At 37.5% G+C, this 23,530-nt stretch overlaps 1 protein-coding gene across 2 annotated transcripts in view; it reads left to right on the top strand.

Annotated features, from left to right (window-relative positions):
• Nucleotides 1–413: 413 nt before the first annotated feature.
• Nucleotides 414–23,530, top strand: part of ppp3ca (protein phosphatase 3, catalytic subunit, alpha isozyme) — a 65,531-nt gene continuing 42,414 nt past the window's right edge. For both annotated transcript variants that reach the window (XM_079835669.1, XM_079835668.1), the window contains exon 1: nucleotides 414–779. In XM_079835669.1, the coding sequence (XP_079691795.1) occupies nucleotides 725–779 (55 nt within the window). In that variant the 5' untranslated portion in view covers nucleotides 414–724. The remainder of the gene's footprint in view (nucleotides 780–23,530) is intronic.

Genomic DNA, 23,530 nt, shown 5'->3' with positions numbered 1-23,530 from the left:
AGTTCTAAACTCATTTTGGTTCCCAGAACCTTCTGTGATCGTTCCCAAAATATATATTTGTAACTTTAGTTTTTGGTTAGCCAGGAAAGTTTAATCACAGAAGGGCTGTATTTTTTTTTTTTTTTTTTTGGGTTTGCAGAACGTTCTCCCGTAACTTTCCTGTAACGTTCTCTTTTCATCATATTTATTTCACATATTGTATTTAGAAAAATAAAATTCACCACTCCTCTTTAATGATAGTAGTGGGACGATGCCACAACGCGGGGCACATTCAGACCCGAGTGGCATGTCTACTTGATTATCAGTCATGGCGATGAGCGAGCGGCGCCTTCTCGGGAAAGCCCTTCACCTCCACCTGATGGCAGCATCACGCAGCCCCTTCACCCGGGTGCGTGGGAGTTCCCCGCTTCGCCATGTCGGGGTGGTGCAACGCGCTGAAAGGATCTCCCGAGCGCTCTCTCTCCTTTCTCTTTACCGCCCCCACCCCATCAGCTCCATCCTCCCCCTCACGACAGTCTCAGTCTCAGCAACAGCAGCAGTATCGTCCTCCTCCACCCTCTCTAGGCAGCAGCAGCAGCATTATCCGGCGGTGAGACACGGAGTAGACGCATCCAAGTGATGCCACTGCACCAACCGCATCTCGCCACCGCGAAAACACGCCGAGAATAAAGCGCTTCTTCTGCGAGGAGGGAGAAACACATTCGCCTGGAGACATCCACTGCCCATGAAGATGTCTAACGCCGACATGGTCTTGAACTCCACCGATCGGATAGTGAAATGTAAGTGAACATTTCCTCCCTCTCTTCTACCTGCATCTTTCTTTTGTGACCAGTGTTAAATGTGGATGTCGTGCCGTTATTTATGTACTGTTTGTTGTCTCGGCTAATTAAAACATTTCGATCACATGTGGTCGAATGTGGTGTTTAGGACTGAATGGTTCTGAGATACGATGATTTTCGCAGCTACGGATGGATGTTAATTGAGTCACGGGCAGGCAGAGGGAGATGTGTTAAATAAGGCAGATCCAGTGGAGGCGGTGATGCAGCAGGATTTAGGTGGCATCATGCAGCCCTTCCTGTATTCTTCAGAGACAATGAAGTAATAAGGTTTTCAGTTCATTTTGAGCCGTTTGCTTTCTGGAGGGAAGCCTCCAGTCTGAAGGTAAATCATTCGAGCTGGACACTGTCACGCCCCCGTTCCCGTTGCGTCTGATTGATTTTCTTGCATTTACTGGTCACGTAGCGCACATTAATATTCTCACAGGAACATAAAAGCAGCTAGAAATCATTGAGCCTCAATACAAGCGGCACGGGCTTATATAGAAACTACTTTTCTGTTTAATTGAAGGTGCATGCAGTCATTTTTTTACTAAAAAGGGTTGAAAGGTTCAGGAACAGTAGCTATTAAAATAACACAAAAATGTTGTTGTTTTTTTTACTTTTGCAAATTTTGTCTTTCCCCTTTACTTGTCAGAGTGCACCAGAATGCTTTGTTTATGTTAAAATCACAAGTTTGCAGATCTTACACCCGTATAAATGTCAATAGTTATATCAGTCTTGTTATACCGAAAAGCTGCTTAATTTTACATGGAGAGGGGTGCCACCATGTTGGGATCACATGACCAGCCGAGTGATGCAATTGTCTGTGTTACTAATAAAAACATTAATTTTGCCAGTGCTCAGGATGCTTTACCAATATTCGAACAACTACTGACACAACATAGGTGTGTGAGTCTGACCCATCAGACTGTTCAAACAAAATGAGTACAAATGAAACATGAGATAAACACGAGAAATATAGACAAGGCTTAGGTCCGGTTGAAACCGTTTGCGTTTTTGTTAAAAACATGAGACGCTGGTTAGTAGAACGAAAAAAGGTCAATAGACACATTTTTAAAAACTTGTTTTAACTTGAACGCAGCGTTTTTAGAATGGTGTGCCTCAAGTGAGCGCCACAGTTAAAGACATTCATCTAGCGGATGTTTGCATTTGAAAAATAATGGAGAAGTAGCGCAGTGGAATGGAAAAACATGTTCTGTGTGAAAGGCCCCTTAAGCCTAGTCCCAGACTAAAATGCATGTTTGAGCTGTTTTAACTGAAAGCAACTTTATTTTGCCTCAGGATACACACCAGTAATGTTTTTTTTTCTAAGGCATGTTTACAAAAGCTACTTAAATGTCCTAATCCTGGCTTAATCTAACCAGGCCATAGAGAAACATGAAAAAAAGAAGAAGAAAAAAGAACAGCTACACAAACCAAAGCTGGTAGCGTCAGCAGCAGTTAAACTTAATGCTTCCAGGCCAGTAGGTGTCAGTATAAAGACAACAAGTAGTAATGGGATGAGTAAAAGCAGGTAAACAACAATTTACCTTTAAACCATTTCTGTTTTTGAAGTAAAGAAACATATTTAATTAGTCATGTTATTTCTTTTAAACTGGTTTATTTTATTTGCGTTAATTGGGCAGTTGGCTTGCATTGATATCATCTGACCCTCCCAATAGGTCACCTTTTTACATTTGCACTTTCATTGATTCGCCCTTCTCCCCTCGGGTCTGATACGTTGGCTCCATTGATATTATACCTTTTGTGATGCTAATAGATATATTTTTGTGTATTGCAGACAAAAACAGTCAAACCCCAATTCTGGACTGTTTCTGTTCTTTGTGTGTGTGTGTAACACTTCAGCATAGCTGATTGATTTGAATTGCAAAAATCTGTGGGCCTGTGAACTTTTGAAACAATTCAATTTGCATACTAATGTGGCCACATTTGAATGTGTTGTTTTGATAAATAGTATTAACACTTAAAACACTCTGCGTCAAAGACATAATTCACCCAAAAATGCAAATTCTGTCGTCATTTATAGACATCCCACCTCTCCCAGAAGATCCGAGAGTCACCCGCGTATAGATGGCGGCTTCCTGATGCCCACAAACTATATACATTATATAGATTTATAAAATATCCCGAAATCGAGTGAGTGAGAGAGAAAGCCTGTTTCCACCTGGTATTAAGATGTGTTTTTGGTGATCTGATCACAAATGGTCAGCCAAAACAGATTATCGTATTATCATGTGTTTCAATGTGTCTTCTGTGACCGCTTGTGTTCAGCTATTATTTTGTTGCACTACACTACATCACTTTCACTTTTGGCGCATTAATACTATTGAATGAACGAACTCATGTTGTGTGGCTTACGCAAATGCATATAATAATTATAATATCATATAATAGGCCTATTATATAATATAATCTTCTGTTTGTGCCGTTTTCCTGGTGGTTTACCATTCAAAACTCATATGACTTTCTTCTGTGGAGCATAAAAGGAGATGTTCGGCTGATTTAGGGCTTGAGTATTGTACATAATCACACATATCACCCTGAAGATCATTTTACTTGTTCAGTTCTGATTTGTTGACATGAATATTTTTTGGCAGAACATTTGATTTGTATCTGCCTTTGAATGCAGAATCTTGTGACAAGAGCCATTAAAACTGATATAAGTCATCCGACCTCTCTAAAAGTTAAGGTTGAATTAGTCATTGCCACACGTAATGAGTCATAGTAGTGACCCCCCCCCCCCCCTCCCACGCACCGGCTACCTCAGAGAGGTAGTTTAGATATGGCCATTTTAGCCGTAATGCCATTCTCTGAACTTCCCCTGTCTCCTCTCTCCCTTATGTATTATTGAGGGCTTTTATCATCAACAAAATGCATCAATAAATAACCACATCTAAAATCCCAGTGATGAGGTTAGCTTTGCATTCATATTTAGCAGTGTGCAGCTCCAAGTACAGTTAGAGAAACAAAGAATTAGTCTCTGCATAGAATCCCCACAGCGGCAAAGCAGGATTTCATAAAACAGTGCATGGTGTGTCATTTGCAGAGTTTCATTTACTAAGTGCAACTAGAGTTAGGCCTTTCATTTCTGCACTGGCATAATGGATTTTATGGCGCTTTCCATTTAGCGTTTTGATATGCTGGTTTTATCGTCTCGTCTCATGGGAGCTGTACTGTGCATCACTCTTTATATGCTAAATCGTTATATTGTACTCACACTGCTAACATTCTCAAACTTGTTTCAAGCTTGCTATTATGAATCTGTCTTAATGTTCCTTTTATGAAGGCATTGTGATATTTCAGAAATACAAACTCCGGTGCAAATTTACTTTCTGAAACACATTTACAGATTTGCAAAGGTGAAAAGTTCATACAGATTTGGGATGTCATGATTCATGTCTGTCTTGTACTGTAGCAGAGGCTGAACATTGTGGCAGTTTTGTGTTTGTATTAAAAGTTACACAATTATTAATATTATATATATTTTTATATAATGTTTATATATTTATATATTATAAAGACTTCATATTTTACATGCAGTAATTGCTTTATTATAATAATAATAATAATAATAACATAGTTATGTTGATATATCTTCACTATAATTACAATGCAAGCCATTTAAACCCTTGAATCTTCCATTTTCACTTATAATTGAAGGAAGACATTGTCCATAACTTGAACTAAAGTAGTGCTTATTATTATTATTATTATTATTATTATTATTATTATTATTATTATTTGTCACTGGTTCACAGATGGTGCAGGGTGAGTACCTTTAAAAGTGAGCTGCTTGCGATTAAACCCTATCATATTTTGCATATTATTATTAGTAGGCTACAGAGGTGGGTAGTAACGAATTACATTTACTTCGTTACATTTACTTGAGTACATTTTTTGGGTAACTTGTACTTTTAGAGTAGATTTAAAGATGGGTACTTTTACTCTTACTCAAGTAAATTTCTTGTGAAAAAACTGTACTTTTACTTAGTTACATTCGGTGGCGTTCCTCCATTACTGTCAAATGGTAATAATTATATTATATATTTTAAAATAAGTTAATATGACTTTCGCAAGTCTCGCGATACGTTGGAGAGGCTGCTTCGCGAGAGGTTGCTACGCATCACCCGCTTATAATTAGCGCGCGTTTCGTCGGAAGATGATGGCCGAAGCAGAGGAAGATGTGTGTGAGCTACGGGAGGCAGATCACCCGTGGCCTCAAGTTCAGTCTATGATTTCACTCCAAGATGTCAAAAAGAATAGTTTCATAATGCGATGCATGTTGTGTGCACCAAAACGAACTGACATCTCTCAGCATACAAGAATTCCACCCTGAAAAGAACATGTAGCGGTAAGTGTCACAATGATGCCTATATTTGAACACTATTAACGGTCATTTGGTAACTATGGGAAATTTTCCCTTATTATAATACTATTTCACACACTGTCCGAGTGTTTTCCTCATATGCGCTCTTGTGCAAGCAATGACAAATCGTTTGAATCCTCCAAACAACACGTCCACGAACAAACGTTCACATCTTCACATTTACATATCCTTTTCTTCACAAAATGAAACAAATTGAATAGCCTAATGTGCTAATGTGACGTCTTGCATTTATACACAAATCCAGACAGACACCTGTCTGAAGTGTAGAAAATACATACAAATAAAAACGGTATTGTATTTTATTCCTAAAGAATAGCCTATATACTTATAAAAATATAAGAACAAAGTATGTTTTAAGAAGAGCTCTAGTTAGCCCAGCACACCATTAATTTACACTGTTTAACCATTAATCACACACACACACACACACACACACACACACACACACACACACACACACACACACATATATATATATATATATATATATATATATATATATATATATATATATATATATATAAGGTTCATTAGCTTACATTAGTTAACATGAACTAATAATGAACTGCACTTATAAAGCACTTATTTATCTTTATGTTAATTTAAACATTTACTAATGCATTATTCAAATATTGTTAACATTAGTCAATGCACTGTGAACTAACATGAATAAACCATGAACAGCTGGATTTTTATGAACTAACGTTGACAAAGATTAACTAATGCTGAACAGAGGTGTTGTTCATGGTTAGTTCATGTTAACTAATACATTAACTAATGTTAACTAATACAACCTTATTGTAAAGTGTTACAGAGAGGTGTGTGAAAGCTCTCCAAGTAGCCTGAAATTCAGGGTTTTCGCTTCTTATCAATCAGATCGAAAGTAACTAGTAACTAACTACTTGAGTAGTTTTCTCATTGAATACTTTTTTACTCTTACTCAAGTAAATATTACGATTGTTACTTTTACTTTTACTTGAGTAAATATTTCCGTAAGTACTTGTACTTTTACTTGAGTACAGATTTTGGCTACTCTACCCACCTCTGGTAGGCTATTATAAATAAAATACAAATATTTTTATATAATCTTTATATATTTACATAATGAATAAGAATTATAATTAGTGCTGTCAAATCAATTAATTACAATTAATCGCATCTAACAAAATATATATACATACACATATTATACAAGCACATATATAAACATAAACTTTTGTTAGATGTGATTAATTGCGATTAATTGATTTGACAGCATTAATTATAATAAATAATTAATATATTTAAAAATAATAACAACATAAAGAGTGTATCTTTAGCATGTTGATGTGCTTGTGTTTTTTTGCTAAAAATCTGACATGTCAAGAAATTGGCCACTTGGGTTTCACATTTGGTTCATTTTAGTGGACTTAGGACAGAAATTGTGGACACTCCAAACAAACCCAGATCCCTCTAAAACAGATTAAACTTATAACATACATTGATCACACAAAGCATGTTTTTCCTGCACTTTTTTAAATTGTTGGTCTATACAATGTGTCTGAAAGGCACACAACTGCAGTTACGATATTACCGTATTTACCTAAATATAGGTATAACAATACTAGTGTAGCACCAATACAATGCTTAACACTATAACTGACTGAATATTAGTTCTCTATTTGAATGTCTACTGAGTCAAATGATACCATTTTGTTTTATTTGCAATGTAAGTAATTCTGAACAAATGAATAGATATAATCTCTATGGAATCAATTAGGCACAATTGTTTGCTGACATACTAAACATTGACATAGTTGATTATAGTGTTTCAGGGGAGATGTTATAAGTAAAGGGATAGTTTAGTGCAGTTATCAGGCAGTAAAGAAAGGCAGTGTGCTTCAAAACTACAGCATGTCAATCAGTGCCTTAAAAGTGTCTTAAGGCCCAGAAAAAGGAAGGTCAAGTGTTGCTTCAGCCTCTGAATGCCGGTGGGAGTCTATAGCTTTCTGTAGATGCCACTTGCCCACTCGTGGTTCTAGGTTGCCTACATGCCAGGCTTAGAACGGCCTACTTTAGGGAGTCCAATTCTAGGACATTAACTGTGTTAGTTCTGATGGGGCTTGGCGAGCCACATGGGGCTCAAGAGGTATTGTCAGGATATAAACGGGACACTCGGAAAGGTGAGTCACCTAGTGGTGGTGGTTCTCTAGGTCATGTTCTGATTTGGAAGATTACTACAGTTAGTGTTGTTACAATGCTGTTTGCTTACAATGCTTACAACTTGTAAGAAATTTAGCCAAGTAAGCTGTGCTGTTGTTTCTACACTGTAAAAAAGTCTGTAAAAATAGAGCACAATGTACTGTATAAATATGAAGGAATTTTCAGTATAGGTCTTTTACCCTTTTTTTTGAATTACACATTGCATTAGTTTGTGTTTTAAGGGTTAATGGAAATTTCCATAAAAAACTGGATAATGTACTGGCAGAAAATTACCAGTACATTTTCCGTTTGTATTTTTTTACAGTGTATTTACTTACAGTATGTGGCCTTCAACTCTGCTTTGAAAGTCATTGTAGCAAATATATATTTTAGCTAAAAGAACAAATTACATGATTTCATTTTCTGAAAGAAAAGTTAGTGCTTGAAAGAAACTCAATATTAAAGATGTACATCTTTTTAATTGATTAGTACCACTGACTGATATTGGATATTTAATTGTGCCTGGTGGTTTCCTCTATTTTTACATTTAGATTACCTTGAATGTCATTAAATAATTAGCTTTTAGTGTTCTGTTTTTAATTTATTTGGATAAATAATTTATATCTGCCATTTGTCAATTAGCGGCCATAATATGAAAATAATTATCATCATATGGGTATTGGCCAGAATTGTAATATCGATGCATCCCTAATCATTGCTACAATGCTCGGGTGTTGTGGGCAGTTGCCAAGGCATTGCAGTTGCTATATGCTCTTAGATTCATTTTAGGGCATTTGCTACACGGTTGCTATGGTTTTCTGTGGCCAGTTGCAAAAACTGCTTAGTCTTGTTTGTCATCTAATTTTTTTTAAGACTGATAATTTTTTACAGTCAGTTACGTAACTTCACCAAGTACAACATGTTCCTGAATCAACACCTTTGTTGATCCTGGAACAACATTCCAATCAACCAATCAGATTTGAGGGCCAAGTTTACAGTTTATGTCAAGTTTATTCAACCATCATTTCCCTCTGATTTTAGGGATAAGTTATGGGTAGGGTTCCAGGATCCAGGATTGTTCCAGGATCAACAAAATATGTTGATCCAGGAACATGTCTTACTTGGCAAAATCACGGTGACTCATAAAAACGTAGATTGGTCTAATTTGAATCCGAAAAGTAAGACTTCTTGGCTAACTACTAGTTGGTCAGACTAGTTCTGAAGACACAGTCTAAACAAAGTGGCTATGTTTATGCAGCTGGCCCCTGGTTGGTTTCTAAGTGGTTAATATACCACCAATTTTCTATGATATATGGTTTGTGTCACATAATTTGAGGTACCATTCATGTCTGTAGAACAAACCTTGTCAGTATTTAGGGTTTGGGGTTTATTCAGCTATTCAACTAACCCTGAGTATGATTAATAGTCATAGCATTTATTTTTTTTACCTTTTTATATTCTTTGTTGGATAATTCAAATAGCTCAGCATGAGCCTTCCCTGGCAACAATGTTGCAATTTCTCATATCCATCATATACATTTTTAATGAGTTAATAACCCTGTGTTTTCCCTTTGAATTAGTGTGATCCCTTGGGCTATTCATTGAGTGATCATCCAGAACTGTTGTTCTGCAAGCAATAAGCTCAAAGCAAAATATAAAGCATAACTGTTAGGTAGATGGAGTCCATTCAGAGGCAACGGAAGGGAGCAGGTGCACAAGGGTGGAGGGTGAGGTGGAGTAATTACTGACAGGATTAAGAGGGAGCGAGATGGATGTTGGGGATCTGCTAGCCTGATATGTACATGCAGGCTTTATATAGTAGTGTGGGTGAATTATTTAAGCATTGGTTTGCAGCAATGTTTCAGTTCACATGGCTCTCTTACATAACAACACTTCCCTGAGGTCTACTGATGAGATGGAGATGAGGGAATGAAGAAGAAAAGATGAAAGAAAGGATGAACAATCTTAAGGCCTATTCACACCAATGTGAATATTCAGTGCAAATATTCAGTAGGATGACAATGTTGAATAAAAACAGTAGGTTCATATAGGCTTGTTCTCACTGGGTGCAAATATTCGTCTGCCAACAAACCTAACGCTTTTTGCTGAGAGACATTTTATGGCTTTAATGAGATATTATATTAGTTAACAACAGCTAAATTATTATTTTTTATTAGTTAAATTAGTGCTGCCAAATCGATTAATCACATCTACTATAAAGGTGTGTGTGTGTGTGTGTGTGTACAAACTTTTATATTAGATGTGATTAATTGATTTAACAGCACTATATACATATGTATGTGTATGTTTGTGGGGGTGTACATAAATAGAAAAACACAAGACAGAGAGCATCCAGGAAAAGCAAACACTGAACTCTGCAAGCCTGCAGTATTGAAATAATATATGAAGTGGAATTTCCCCCACAAACAGTTGTTAATGTAAAATTAATAATAACAATTAAACTGTATTATTATACTGACTGTGTGCGTCATCTGTTGTACCATTCAGCGCCACTTATTGCACCAGAGATGGTTTATCATTTAGTCCAACAAATATTTGTTCAGTGTACCTTTCGGCTGCCAATTGTTTTGCATTTTCATTTTGCGTTGGGTGTGAATAGGTATTTAGAGAGGGGAAACAGAAAAAGGGAATGGGGGATGTGTGTGTGTGAGATGACTGTAGAGGTGTAAGACAAAGACGTTACCCTGGAGAAAGGTGGACAAAGGATCTGGAGGGCAACAAAACGGAATATGTAGAACGTGAAGAGAAAGTGGCAAATGAAGGCTGAAGTAGATAGGCAGGGCATAGGGGAGAGGGGGAAAAAAATAAGACGAAGTGATAGAAGTAGAGACAGAAGGAGAGCTACGCATGAGAACGCTTGTAAATTACACATATACACGACAGGTCTGTGGATGAAGGCTGGAGCTGTCTCAGCGTCTGCTTGTTATAGCAGTCCTGCTTCAACACACACACACATCAAACATCACTAATGCTATCACTCTTTCATTAAACTAAAGGTACCGAAATCGCACACCTCCCTACTATATAGTAGGTAAAACAGTATGTGACAAAAGAAGTATATCTGACTTCAGTACTCATAAAAGAGTAGGCAAAAAGTGACCTACTACTCCCGGCGAGATTCTGAAGTGTGAAGTATGCTATTTCAGACGCAGCCTATGTCACTTTTGTTGCTTTAGCGATTAATAAACAAAACTGCATGCCACATGTGTCTTGCGGAAGAACATTGTAGGCAAGTGGGCTACTCCGCAGAGGTTGTTGTCCCGTCCGGTCTATAATAGTCTGAATATAAACACTTAGGTGTACCTCAGGGATTCGGGATAAGACAAAAACAGGTTTTGGAAGATTATTCATGATGTACGCGCTCATTCCATTTAGTCAATTTTGGACTTAACTTAAAACTACATATGAAACCTTTTTATGTTCTGGTCAGGGCCGTGGCATGATGCTAGTGAATGTTTCTCAGTCAGGGTATATTAGTTTTCTTTTGAGAGTTAATTTCAAAGGTTCTGGTCTGCTTAAGTTGTTTGAATCTGTCTTGTCTCACATAAAAAAAAACCACCCCCTTCTTGTCATTTTCCAGGTGTTCTACGAAAAAAACAAACAACAAAATGGCAAAAAAGCTCTAATGATCTGAGCTGTAGTTTAGTGGTTAGCGCATATGGTCAACACATGTGTAGCTGCATCTCATATGGGAGATGCAGGTTTTATTCTAGACTGCATGATATGTCTCCATGATTCCCTTTCAAAACAGAAGTGTACAAACCCAAAAAGTAATTTTTAAAAAACCTTTCAAATAGGGCTGCACAATATTGCAGAAAAATGGACATTATGAAATTTTGTTTTTCTGCAATATATATTGCAATACGAAAAAATACAGAAACGTTTACCAGATGACTAGCTATATTTGGAAGGAATGCATTATTCTAGGGTGATTGGGGTGATTTTGTAGGGGAGTGCATTTGTATAGAAAATTAAAATAATTAAAAAATAATTGAACAAATATTCTTTTTTTTTTACTTTAAAGACATTTATGAGTGTGAAACATTCTTTTAGGGATGAATGATTTGTAAAACCTTGAATGTTCACAATTGGGTTTACTCTTTACAAGACCCACTCAATACTCTTTTAGTAACTATAAAGTGAACAGAGTAAAAAAAAAAAAACTCTTTTCAATTGAATTTTTATAGGCCTTATTCTTGTTTTTTGGCCCTTTCAATATGACTATAAAATATTATTTGTTTTGTATTGTGATTATTATTAATTTAATATTAAACAAAATAAGAAATAATACTACTGCACTGTTAAATAAAAAATTGCACCAGGTCAAAATTGAATTGAAGAAAAAAAACTTGATAAATGCCAAGACTAAATACATTTATTTTTAAAGCAAAACTGAAACTAAGATGATAAAAAAAACATATACTGAAAAAATACAAATGTTAATACAAATAATTAAAATTATTATATTGTGTACTCTGTAAAATTTGTATACTTATATTTGCATGCCAGTTTCTTCATTTTCAAACATTAAACTGCTTTTATGTTGGTGGTTTGACGGTAAATTAATGTATGTGCTGCGTTTTTCAAAGTGAAGCCACGGTCCTGTGTTCATTTTATTAATATTATTATTTTTTTTCCATTTCAAAATATCCTAAATAAAAATTTATAGTACACTGTAAAATAACTAATATTTACGCCTTAATTCATTTTCGAATATTAAACAGCAGAGCTTTTATTTTTTTGGTTTGCCAGCAAATAAATATATGCACCGCTGCGTTTAGAGTGAAGTGAGACGCTGAGTTCATTTTATTTTTTATTTAATTTCGATATATTGTGCATCCCTCCAATCAGATTCTTAATCAACACCCTATCATTTCTCTGCACACTGTCCCAAAGCACACCGCCATGCCCGCTCTGGCCCAGCCCCTGCCCCCCATTCTCATACCAGTCAGCAGGGCCAGGCAGCCCCACTAACTCCATCCCTTTCATCTCTCCCTTCTCCAGCATATTGGCTTTTCATGCATGGGTTGTGCTCAGGCCTGCAAGCTGCCACACTGCCACAGCCCATAAACACATAAGGGCTCGGCACACTTCAGGTCTGTGCGTCTAGCGAGGACCACTGACGCATTTCGACACAAGCAGCGCTCGTGTTTTGAGTTGAGTCTTATAAAGCAAGTGCTTCCAATTCTGGTTGCCAGATCTTTTTAGTTATGACTATGAGTATTATTTTTTGCAATCCAAACAACAACTGAGGTCAGACACAGCGGCCTTGGGACCGGAGGGCATTAGTCAGAATCACTAGTCCAGAGTGATTCCTAACTGCTCTGCTTCACGCCACACGGTTGATCCCGCTAGAGTTAATGTGGTAGACACTGTGAAGGAAGGCTGTTATGTAATTCGGTTTCTTCAGTTATTAATAATGTCCTGTCAACATGTCCACTTCTCTCTGTTCTTTTTAACAGGCTTCACAGCTCTCCGCCACCTCTGAAATACCTAAAAGCGTATATTGATAAAAGATCTGCTGTGCCACATTAACGATGAAAGATACAGATACATTGCGCTGTTGACAGATACATTGTTAGTCTTCAGTACACAGTATATTAGGCCAAAAACACGGTCTATGGGTAATGGTGAAAAGTGAATAATTTCACTGAATAGAGTCATAAGTTATTGTAACCGAGTCATGAGCAAAATGAGTAATGAAAGCTTTCAGCTCACTTGCAGCAGCGATTGTGGGTTTGGATGATTTGGCCAAGATTACAAAAGCTGAATGATGCCTTCACGGTTATGCCATCAAGTTGACATGAAAATTAACCCTATTTATCTTTTAAAGGGGGCATAACACGCACAGTTTCTGCCAGTCTCATGTTAATCTTGAGAACCTATAGAGTCGTATTGCATCCTTCATATCTGTGAAGAGTCTTTAGTTTTATCATATTTATAAAAGACAGATACGCTGTACCGATTCTTTCCAAAAACAGCCAAGCTTGTGAAGCTGTGCAGTGGGCGGAGCTAAAGAATCTCGAGCACACACACACTCCCTGGATAACTTTCGATTCACTATACGTTCGTGTTGTTGACATTATATGCACTTACGCGGACCGAATGCCAACAAAACACAGATATTTGATACAGTTTCTTTAATCCAGTTTAACAGTGTAAATAAGTCAGAATGCATTAAATGGCATTAGAACCCCCCCCCCCCCCCCCATTAAATGCATGTTACATTTTTTGACCTTCCCTGCACTACATTTTTGTTCTGTTTTGATAATCTGTTACACTCAATAAGCATTTAAAGGTACACTGTGTACATTTTAGCGGTATCTAGCTGTGAGGTTGTGAACGACCGCTCACCCAGGCGAAAGTATAAACAAGGCTTTAGGGGACCCGCAGTGTATGTAGATAGAAATGGCTCATTTTAAGGTAATAAAAACATTGGTTCCTTATGTAATGTCTTTATACACCACTGAAAACATATTATATTGCATTTCTGTCAATAGATCCTCTTAGATATTACACACTGTACCTTTAATTTCAAGGAACAATTTTTCAAGTGATATTTTTTCAGTATTCGGTACCTTTTCACCCACCATCTTGTTGCAGTGCATTCTGGGATTGTATTCTCTGCAAAGGATACATGTATGGTACCTTAAAGGGTTTAAAATTAAACAAAACTGTTTAACATTTAAATATTCTGACTGTTTGAGTTGGGACTGTACTTTTATTCAAATTAACCAATGGTTTTCCATAGTATCATACATTTAGATCATGATAACCATAGATAAAACCATGCACACATATAACACTTTACTACCATGGTAAAATGTAATTGTTATGAAAAAAACAGTTGCCTAAATACATATTTTAGTATAAATACAAATGCACATATGCTTTATACTGTAATTATATTCCGTTAATCTAATACATGTCTACATTTAATAATATAATACAATTCTATATGAATATACCACATTTCTGCCATAATACCATGGTGCAGTTCAGGGGGGAAATTGGTCATCTAGAGCACCGGGAGTTTTCCCAGTGGGCAGCTGTACAATGTGGGGCAGCCAGTTAAGCCCTGTTAACACCATCAGTGACTTTGTCGCTGTATGTCGCTTGTCTCTGTACTGTAAAGATGCTTGTGGGCGTTTCTATCGCTCCAATGTTATTGGTAGACTACACTTCTGGCCATAGACTTATTAACAGATTAACAATTGATCAATCAACAAATTAAACTCTCTCCCACTGCCAAAAATGACTAAAACGTCATTAAAATTTGACAAATACATTTTCTTGCCCCTAATAATCAACATAATGCAGGAGAAACTGTAATATGAACTGCAGCAGTCCAAAACTGCTGAATGCATCATATTATTAACAACACAAGCCATCAATGCATGAATCAAATACACCAAGACTGACAATTTCTTTTCCACACATCATTTTATTATATCCATGTATTTGGTTACAGTCAAATGATATAAAACAGTGAAATCGCTCCGGGACTCTGTCCTGTGATGCCTGCACTCGAGACGTGAGCTCCACTGACAGTCTTCACTCCTATTTTTTTGTCGCTCGTAAAATTCGCTGCTCATTTGCATAAAGTTCCATCCATCCAGCCTGGTTGAGTTGGGGGTCATCCACGGAAGACAGATCCACAGGGCTATCATCCACTCGCGAAGCTGAGGCGGAGGCGCTGGCGCCACCCTAGCACTGGCTTCCTAGCATCCTGGGGTGGCAGAGACGAAGATGTGCTAAGTGTTGTGGATTTCAACTCTCCTTCATCTTCTGTTTGCAGCGATGACTCCAAGACATGCACGTTTAAAGTACTTAAACAACGACTGCTGCAACATTGTCCTTTACTGGAAATTATTTTCACACTTTCACAAGCTACATCCAATCTCGAACCTCACTGTCTGCTGAACTTGCGCAGAAACATCAAAATAGACATAACCAACTTTTTAAAATTGTTTTGAAAACGAAGCATTTTAGAATATTTTAGCACAAATTATGAGCTTATTTGCAGATTTTTAATAATTCTTGACAAAGTTAAAATATTTTAAGTTTTTTTGAAGAAAAGTTATGGGTCCTAGGCCCGTCAGGCTCACCCATAACGCCGTGCCTGGGTCAGAGAGTTCTCCGATTTCATCAAAAATAGCTTCACTTGTGTTACGAAGATGAACGAAGGTCTTAAGGGTTGGGAATGACAAGAGGGTGAGTAAATAATGACAGAATTTTAATTTTTGGGTGAACTAACCCTTTAAACATAATTATCTCAACTTTTTTTTGTCGCTGGACACACCTACTTCCTGTAATCAACGGTCACTGTGGCTCGAGTCGGCAAAAATCTCCAGCTCTCTATTGAAATGAATGTGATTGTGACGCTTTGTCGCTGCGTGTTGCTGGTAATGTGAACTCAGCATTAGTGTTACTACAGTAAATGCATGGTAAATGATGGTGATTTGTAGATTGAAAAGACTTCTGACTGGATCGTTCATGATCAATACTCTGTGTGGACAATTCAAACCAGTAGCGTTTTTGTTCAGCTTTTACCGCATTATATTGAACATTTGTGTGTAATTTGTATAGAGGAAAATTATATTGCGATAATCATCGTTGTTATTTTTTTTTATTATCCAGCCCAATATTTTTTATGATTTTGTTGGTACAGTGTTCCATAATTACAGGATTTTTGTACGTCCATTTTATGAGGCTTGTTCTGTCAGCATATGCAAATTCTTATAAATGATTCTGGGTTAGTGAGTCATTTAAATACTTATAAATAGTATTGCAGTGACAATTCAGCATGTATTTGATGTGTCATCTCCGTTAGCACTAGCACAGTTGTGTGCAGCCTCGGCCTAAGGCTGAAGCTCTTCTGTTAACATGATGAGGACATTGACAGGCATAGACAGTGTCATGCTGCCAGGTGTGCTTGTTGGTGAATCATGAATTGGCTAAGAGAGACAACTGCTGCTGCTGTGCGTTTTCCGCCACACACAGGGGTTATTCTCATATTATTGTCTAATACGCGAGAGGGATGTTATGTGTTTACACCCTTCAGGTTTCAGCTAAAGGTTTACTGTCAGTCACAGGCATCCAAAGCTTTCCCACAGGAGCAAATGAGGAGAGAGAGGAAGAGAGAACCTGTTCCACATAATAGAGCCGTAGATTGCACAATGTGAGACAGTCAGGAAGACAGGCAACCGTAACGGAGCTTGTTAAGATGAACGTAAGATGATGCGAGACCACAATAGACTCATCCAAATAGGAATGTACGGTCACGGAGTCTGATATTCAGACAAGATTTCACTTGTTTTCAAAGTGAAGTTTGAATGACTTTGTGAGAAAGTAAAGAGCTAATCTAGGTTACTTCTGCAGGCTTTTCTGCGTCCAGAACCTACTGAGCTGAATACCTAGACAACCATTAAGGCGCTGTATATTCTGCCTAATTTTGAACAAAAAACAGCATTGTATCAATGTTTCGCGTAGATGGGAATCCCACAATGCACTGACTCTGACTTAAAAAAAAAAAGCAAATGAAGTTGACAGATATTTGATGTGTTTTCAATGGTTTTAGATGGGTTTTCGGGACTGAAGACCAGTTGTTTTAAGCAGTTTCTTTCTGCAGTATTTTCAGCTATTATATTTCATTTAATACTGAACAGTTCCATAGAGTTCAAAAGTGCCCCACCACTTTTGCAGCTGCCTTGGTTCTGGCTGTATTTTTCCCATTCAGTTTTACCCAAGCGGCAACCTCCCCCAGTTTCTCTTGAAGCCAATACGGAAGTGACTTAAACTGAGAGACAGGCTCCAAAAGGGAGCAGAATCTCCTTGAGCCCCCTTTACAACAGAAAAAAACATTTTTACAGCCTGGTACAAATTGTGGTTTTGGTCTATATATCTAATTTTGCCCTTCATGACAACTGTGAGGGGGATAAATCTTTTTATAACTCATTCGTTTACATTATATAAAGCCTTAAAGTTCTGCATAATTAAGGGCGTGGCCACTTTCAGTGACAGGTGGATTGCCGTTTGTCTGCTGTCTGTTAGTCATCACGTCACGCAACTGGCAACGGCCAGCTCGACCCTACTTTATGCTTCAAAACTGCTCTTCAGAATCCTATGGGTGACGTCAAGGACAATTCGTCCATATTTTTTTTTACAGTCAATGGTTTTACCATTGGGATTTAAAAAAAATCTTTGTTAGAGTTATAAGCCACATTATAAACTTTGGTTTGAAGCGTAATATTACTTGAAAGTCAGACAAAAAGACAGGTACAAGACTGTGTACTTGAAGGAACAGAGCTTATAACTTAAGTTTATTAAGCAAACAGGGAAGAAAAAGATGACAGGTGGTTATTTTAGAGCAATGTGCAAGGCACTGTGCATGTTAGCATAATTAATAAAAACAATAAAAAACATTTGATCTACAATTAAAATGAAAACAAATATATATAAAGTGCTGCTTGAAAGTTTGTGACCCCCTTGCAGCAAATGTGAATAATTTTAACAAAATAAGATTCATACAAAATGCATGTTATTAGGGGCCAAGCACCGAAGGTACCTATTGAAACCGTTCCCGTTCTTATTATTATTCATCTTCTTCTTCCGCTCGTGAGTCTATGGCAGCCCATAGAACCATATGGTAAAAAGTTGTGAAATTTGGCACACTGATAGAGGACAGTCTGAAATGTCAACATAGCAAGTTTGGAGTCTCTAACTTAATCTCTCTAGTGCCACCACCTGTCCAAAGTTGCACTCATGTTTATGCCAATAACTTTTGAACCATAAGGGCTAGAAACATAATTCTAAATTTTTCTCTGATTCCTTGGCTCATGCCGATTCGAGTGCACCCTATGACGTCATTTTCCGTCATGAATTTTCCGAAAAACCTACTTTTGCAAAGTCGTCCTAGATGGTTTGTCCGATTTTTAACAAAAACTGAACCAGATCATCTTCAGATCATGCTGACAAAAAAAACTTGCAAATCATGTTGATTCGTCAAATCGTTTTCAATAAACGCGTGGACAAATTTTACGTAGCGGTTGCAAAAATACACTTTAGGCTATATCTCCGCAACGCTTTATCGTATTCAAACCAAACTTGGTACATGTCATCACAAGCATGACCTGAGGCAACATGCAGCGATAGATTTAGATTCAGAGCATCACGCTGAGTCAGAAATACCCAATTTTCCCATATCAGCAATTTTGGCCATTTTGAATTTTGCTATAAATGTTAAATGTTGCTATAAATGTTATAAATGTTGTTTGCTATATTTTACAGACGCATTAGTGTATCGTTACGAAACTCTGTATGTGTCTTCTGACCATGCCCTGAAGGTACTCAAAAAGTTTTTTGGGCAGTGCCACTTTGTGGTCAAAAGTTATAACAAAATTTACAAAAATGCTAATAACTTTTGATTAAATTAGCCTAGTTTAATGAAACTGGTCATAATACATTCCTTGGCTCATGCTGAGAACATGGATACCAATTTTGTCATATTTGGCAAACCCTTCTTGTCCTCCATCTTATTTGCTAAAAACCTACTTTTTTTAACTCGTCCTAGACCGTTTATCCGATTTCCACCAAAATTAAATCGTATCATCTTCAGACTGTGCCGACAAGAAGTTAGGGATTTTGCATCAATAGATGAAAGCTGTATTCCGCAGTGAAAAAGTTGAGGCATGATGCCAAAATGACTCTTGAGGCTGTATCTCTGCAATGCTTTGACATCATTGGCATAAATCTTTGCATGTGTCATTGTTCCCTTATTCTGACCACACCACATCAATTTCTTAACTGTGTTGCCTATTGGTCAAAAGTGATAAACCATTAAATTATATTATTAGTGACTCTATATATGATATTTCAGCCATTTTGCCTAATCTTCTTAAACTGTATAATTGTTCATTGTTGCAGTTGGTCTGACACTCTCATACTACAACTCATTTTTCAGCCTTTTGCCTAAAATCATCTTAAAATGTGATTAATTGCTGATTGCTGCAGTTGATTTGACACTGCCAGCCATTTTGGCATGTCTTGTCTTCTTCTTTGCGCTTGGCCCCAGTATTGCTGCTTGCAGCTCTATTATTTTATTCAGTACTGTCCTGAATACGATATTTTACATAAAAGGTGTTTACATAAAATCCACAAGACAAAAATAGCTGAATTTATTCAAATTACCCTGTTCAAAAGTTTATGATCCATCGATTTTCAATACTGTGTGTCTTTGCCTGGATGATCCACGGATGTTTTTTTTTGTTTTGTGATGGTTGTTCTTGAGTCCCTTGTTTGTCCTGATCAGTTAAACTGCCCAATGTTCTTCAGAAAAATCATCCAGGTCCTGCACATTCTTCAGTTTTCCAGCATCTTTTGCATATTTGAACCGTCTCCAGCAGGGACTGTATGATTTTGAGATCCATCTTTTCACACTGAGGACAAATGAGGGACTCAAACACAGCTTCTAAAAAAGGTTCAAACATTCACTGAGGCTCCAGAAGGAAACACGATGCATTAAGATTGAATTTGAAGATCAAGGTAAATTCTTCTTAATTTGTCTTCCGAGAAACATGCAAGTATCTTCTGTTGCTTCCGAAGGGCAGTACTAAATGAAAAAATATATATTTAAACCTTGAACTCCTGTCTAAAAGTTTTCACCCCTGGCCATTAATGCATCATGTTTTGCCTTCTGGAGCATCAGTGTTATTTGGCGCTATTTGAGGGGACAGCCATTTGTAGCGTTGGACTCATTCAATCCCACAATGCACCACAATACAACTGATGTACGCTCCACGGCTAGAGAATACCCATAATGCACTGTGGCGGTCGCGTCAAATTAATTCCCTTGTCTCGCCAGAAGATGGCGTCCACAGATGAATCATCCATCCATTCATTTTCCAAACCGCTGGTCCAATGTGGGTACAGCGTAATATCGTACAGGTATATATTGCTTTTTAATTGATTATTAAATAGTTTAATTAAGGTTTATACATGCTAGTTTCCATGACCGATTTATAAATCTTTTCATTTCTACTGGAGCTGCCAGTTTGCTAAGCACTATGCAAAAGCGGCAGCCCTTCTGGAGCACACAGTGTCTGAATACACTCACTCAGTTTTATTCACTCCTTTAAGTGGACTGTATTAGTGGAGTAATTTAGGGAATAGTGAGTGAGGGTATAGGGGGCGATTTCGAACACAGCCAAGAAAAAAGGAATCGTGACAAAGAGCAGGTCGCCTTCCTGCTTGCCTTGGCTTTTTCTTTTTACTTTTTTTGGCCATAGCGCAGAGTGGTTTATTGGCTTATTAGCTCCAGAATGGAATATTTTGGTGCGTTCATGGTGTGCATAGAGAAGGTAAGAGCTGCTGCAGACCTGCACATTAGAGATTTAGTCCCACATCACAGTGTAGCCTATACTGTGTCTGAACCGGCCACACTTCAGTAGTCACCGGCTGTTGCTCGGCAACATGCACCACAGTCCAACATCTTGTGAAGTGAAGAGCCAAGCTGCTGTTTTCCATCTCACCCTTGAACCGCTCTCTCACTCTCTATTCATTTTGCTCTCCATTCCTCCCTACGGAGACTGTTGTTCATCAGGCATTTCACACGTTCTCCTGTTTCGCTCTTGTCTATTCTTCCTATTAAGTTTCTTCTCACTCTGCTAAGCCACACGTTGTGCTCTGGACCATCTCATTATTGTTTATATTTACACAAACTGCCTGTCTATATCGTCATCTTTTTGTCTTTAAGGATGCTGTACGAGTGCGTCTCAGCTCTCTAGAGGATTGGGAGAAAGAGAAGATGGGGACAAATAGGGACATTATGTTCTTGTGGAAGGGGAATTATGTTCAGATGATGCTTCGGAGTTGTCAGTCTTTCTCTCTCGCCCTCTGTCTTTCTCTCGCTCCCGCCGTCTGACTGTGCCATGACGTCTTTTAGTGGACTCTCACACTGAGTCAGAAAGGTGCCAAACAATTTGTTGAAATGCTGTCACTGTTCTCACAAATTAGCTTTTTGCATTGAGAAGAAAACCCTTAAAGGGATAGTTCACCCAAAAATTAAAATTACCCCATTATTTACTCACCCTCAAGCCTATGTGTATATGACATTCTTCTTTCAGACGAATACAATAGGAGTTATGTAAAAAAATGTCCAGGCTCTTCCAAGCTTTATAATGGCAGTTAATGGCAGCCCAAAGTTTGAAGCCCAAAAAAGTGTGTCCATCCATTATTAAAATAATCCAAATGGCTCTGGGGGGTTAATAAAGGCCTTCTGAAGTTAATTGATGGGTTTGTGTAAGAAAAATCCATATTTAACATGTTATAAAGGAAAATATCTCGCTTCCGACGGACTGCTCTCCATATTGGCGTAACTGGCGTGACGATGACGTCGGATGTTGCGTAAGCATTTTGAACTGCGAGTGGCGTTACACTTTCTTCATAAGTTGAATATGGAAGGCGGTCTGCCGGAAGCAGTTTTTTGAGCTTCAAATTTTGGCCAGCCATTATAAAGCTTGGATTAGCCAGGACATGTTTTAATATAACTCTGATTGTATTCGTCTGAAAGACTGTCATATACACTTAGGATGGCTTGAGGGTGAGTAAATTATGGGATCATTTTCATTTTTGGGTGAACTATCCCTTTACATTTTTTGCATATCTCCATTGTGTCTCCTAGACGAGTGCTTATTAATATGTGTTTTGTCTTATGAAGACCCCCCCCCCCCCCAAACTCATCAAAAAGGCCAAAGGGCCACTAAATCAATATCACACAAGAAATTGTAGCTCATGATAAATTGGATAACATTAAAATTAATTAAGTAAAGAGCTCCATGGTATTCTGTATGCGCTAGAGCTGAACGATTAATCGCTAAAAGATCGCAATCTCGATTCAAACACCCACACAACCTCATTCTTAAATAATGATTTTCCTGTTTATTAAACCTTTGACAAAATCACACTGGAACATTCAGATCTGCGTTGGTGCTGCCGCTGAGCCAGAGAGAGCAGTTGTCATGTATAGGTATGAAACAGTCTTTTCAGCCACACACAGTATCGTTATTTCTGTGATATTCAAATTATCAATGAAATGTATAGTTCAGATATAAACAATGTCTGCAGAAGCTATCAAAATAGAGTAAATCACCTTTTGAAAGTAAATTGACGCTGCAGATAATGATTGTATCGTTTACATCGTTACGCCACCAGGCGGCGACAAGTCACTGTTAAAAATGTATTTGTTATTGAATCATTCATTCAAGAGATTTGTCCAAAAAACCCTGATTCAAGTTAGTTATTTATGAATGATTCATTGAATCATTCATTCATTCAAATTTTAAATAGCAGCAAGCAGAATGAAATGGTGGTGGCTTGACTCAGGAATATTAATTACTATATGTACATAATCATTCAAGTTTTGATAATGTTAATGTGAGGTATTGATCTGGAGATCAAGTGTTTGTTCATTTCCAAGTCAAAACTGTAAACTGAGAAACTGTAATTGTACGTCAATGCATATAAATGACTATCAACACATTTGTAGCAAGGCACAGAATATCTGTGTGAACATCGCCGCTGGTGCTTTCCGTGACTGGTACAACTACCACAAAATGTGTTTATGCTTTACATGCTAAAGGCCATCTTACTAGCTGTGCGTATTAATGGAATTCCTGAATGTCTTGTACAGATATCTAGCATTATAGCTGACATGATATGAAGCATTAAAGGGATAGTTCACCCAAAAATGAAAATTCTGTCATCATTTACTCACCCTCAAGTTGTTCCAAACCTGTATGAGTTTCTTTGTTCTAAAATAAGAAGATATTTTTGAAGAATGTTTGTAACCAAGCAGATAGAGCAAACATTGACTACCATAGTATAGTACTACGTAAGTACTATGGTAGTCAATGGTTACCAGATTTTTGGGTGAACTATCCCTTTTAAGGTGTGTTCACATTCATCATAGTTCAGCAAATTTTCACAGGCAAAATCCAGTAACTTCAATAGCCACGCTTGGGAATTTTGCCTGAGGGCAAAAGATTTCCCCATGCAGATTTTGATATTCATCGCGTTGACCAATAGAAAGCTGATTGGTTTGAAA

Source organism: Gobio gobio (assembly GCF_949357685.1).
Source record: "Gobio gobio genome assembly, chromosome: 14".
In the NCBI taxonomy this organism is placed as follows: Eukaryota; Metazoa; Chordata; class Actinopteri; order Cypriniformes; family Gobionidae; genus Gobio; species Gobio gobio.
The sequence above is the reverse complement of the archived record's forward strand: the minus strand, read 5'-3'. Positions and strand labels throughout refer to the sequence as shown.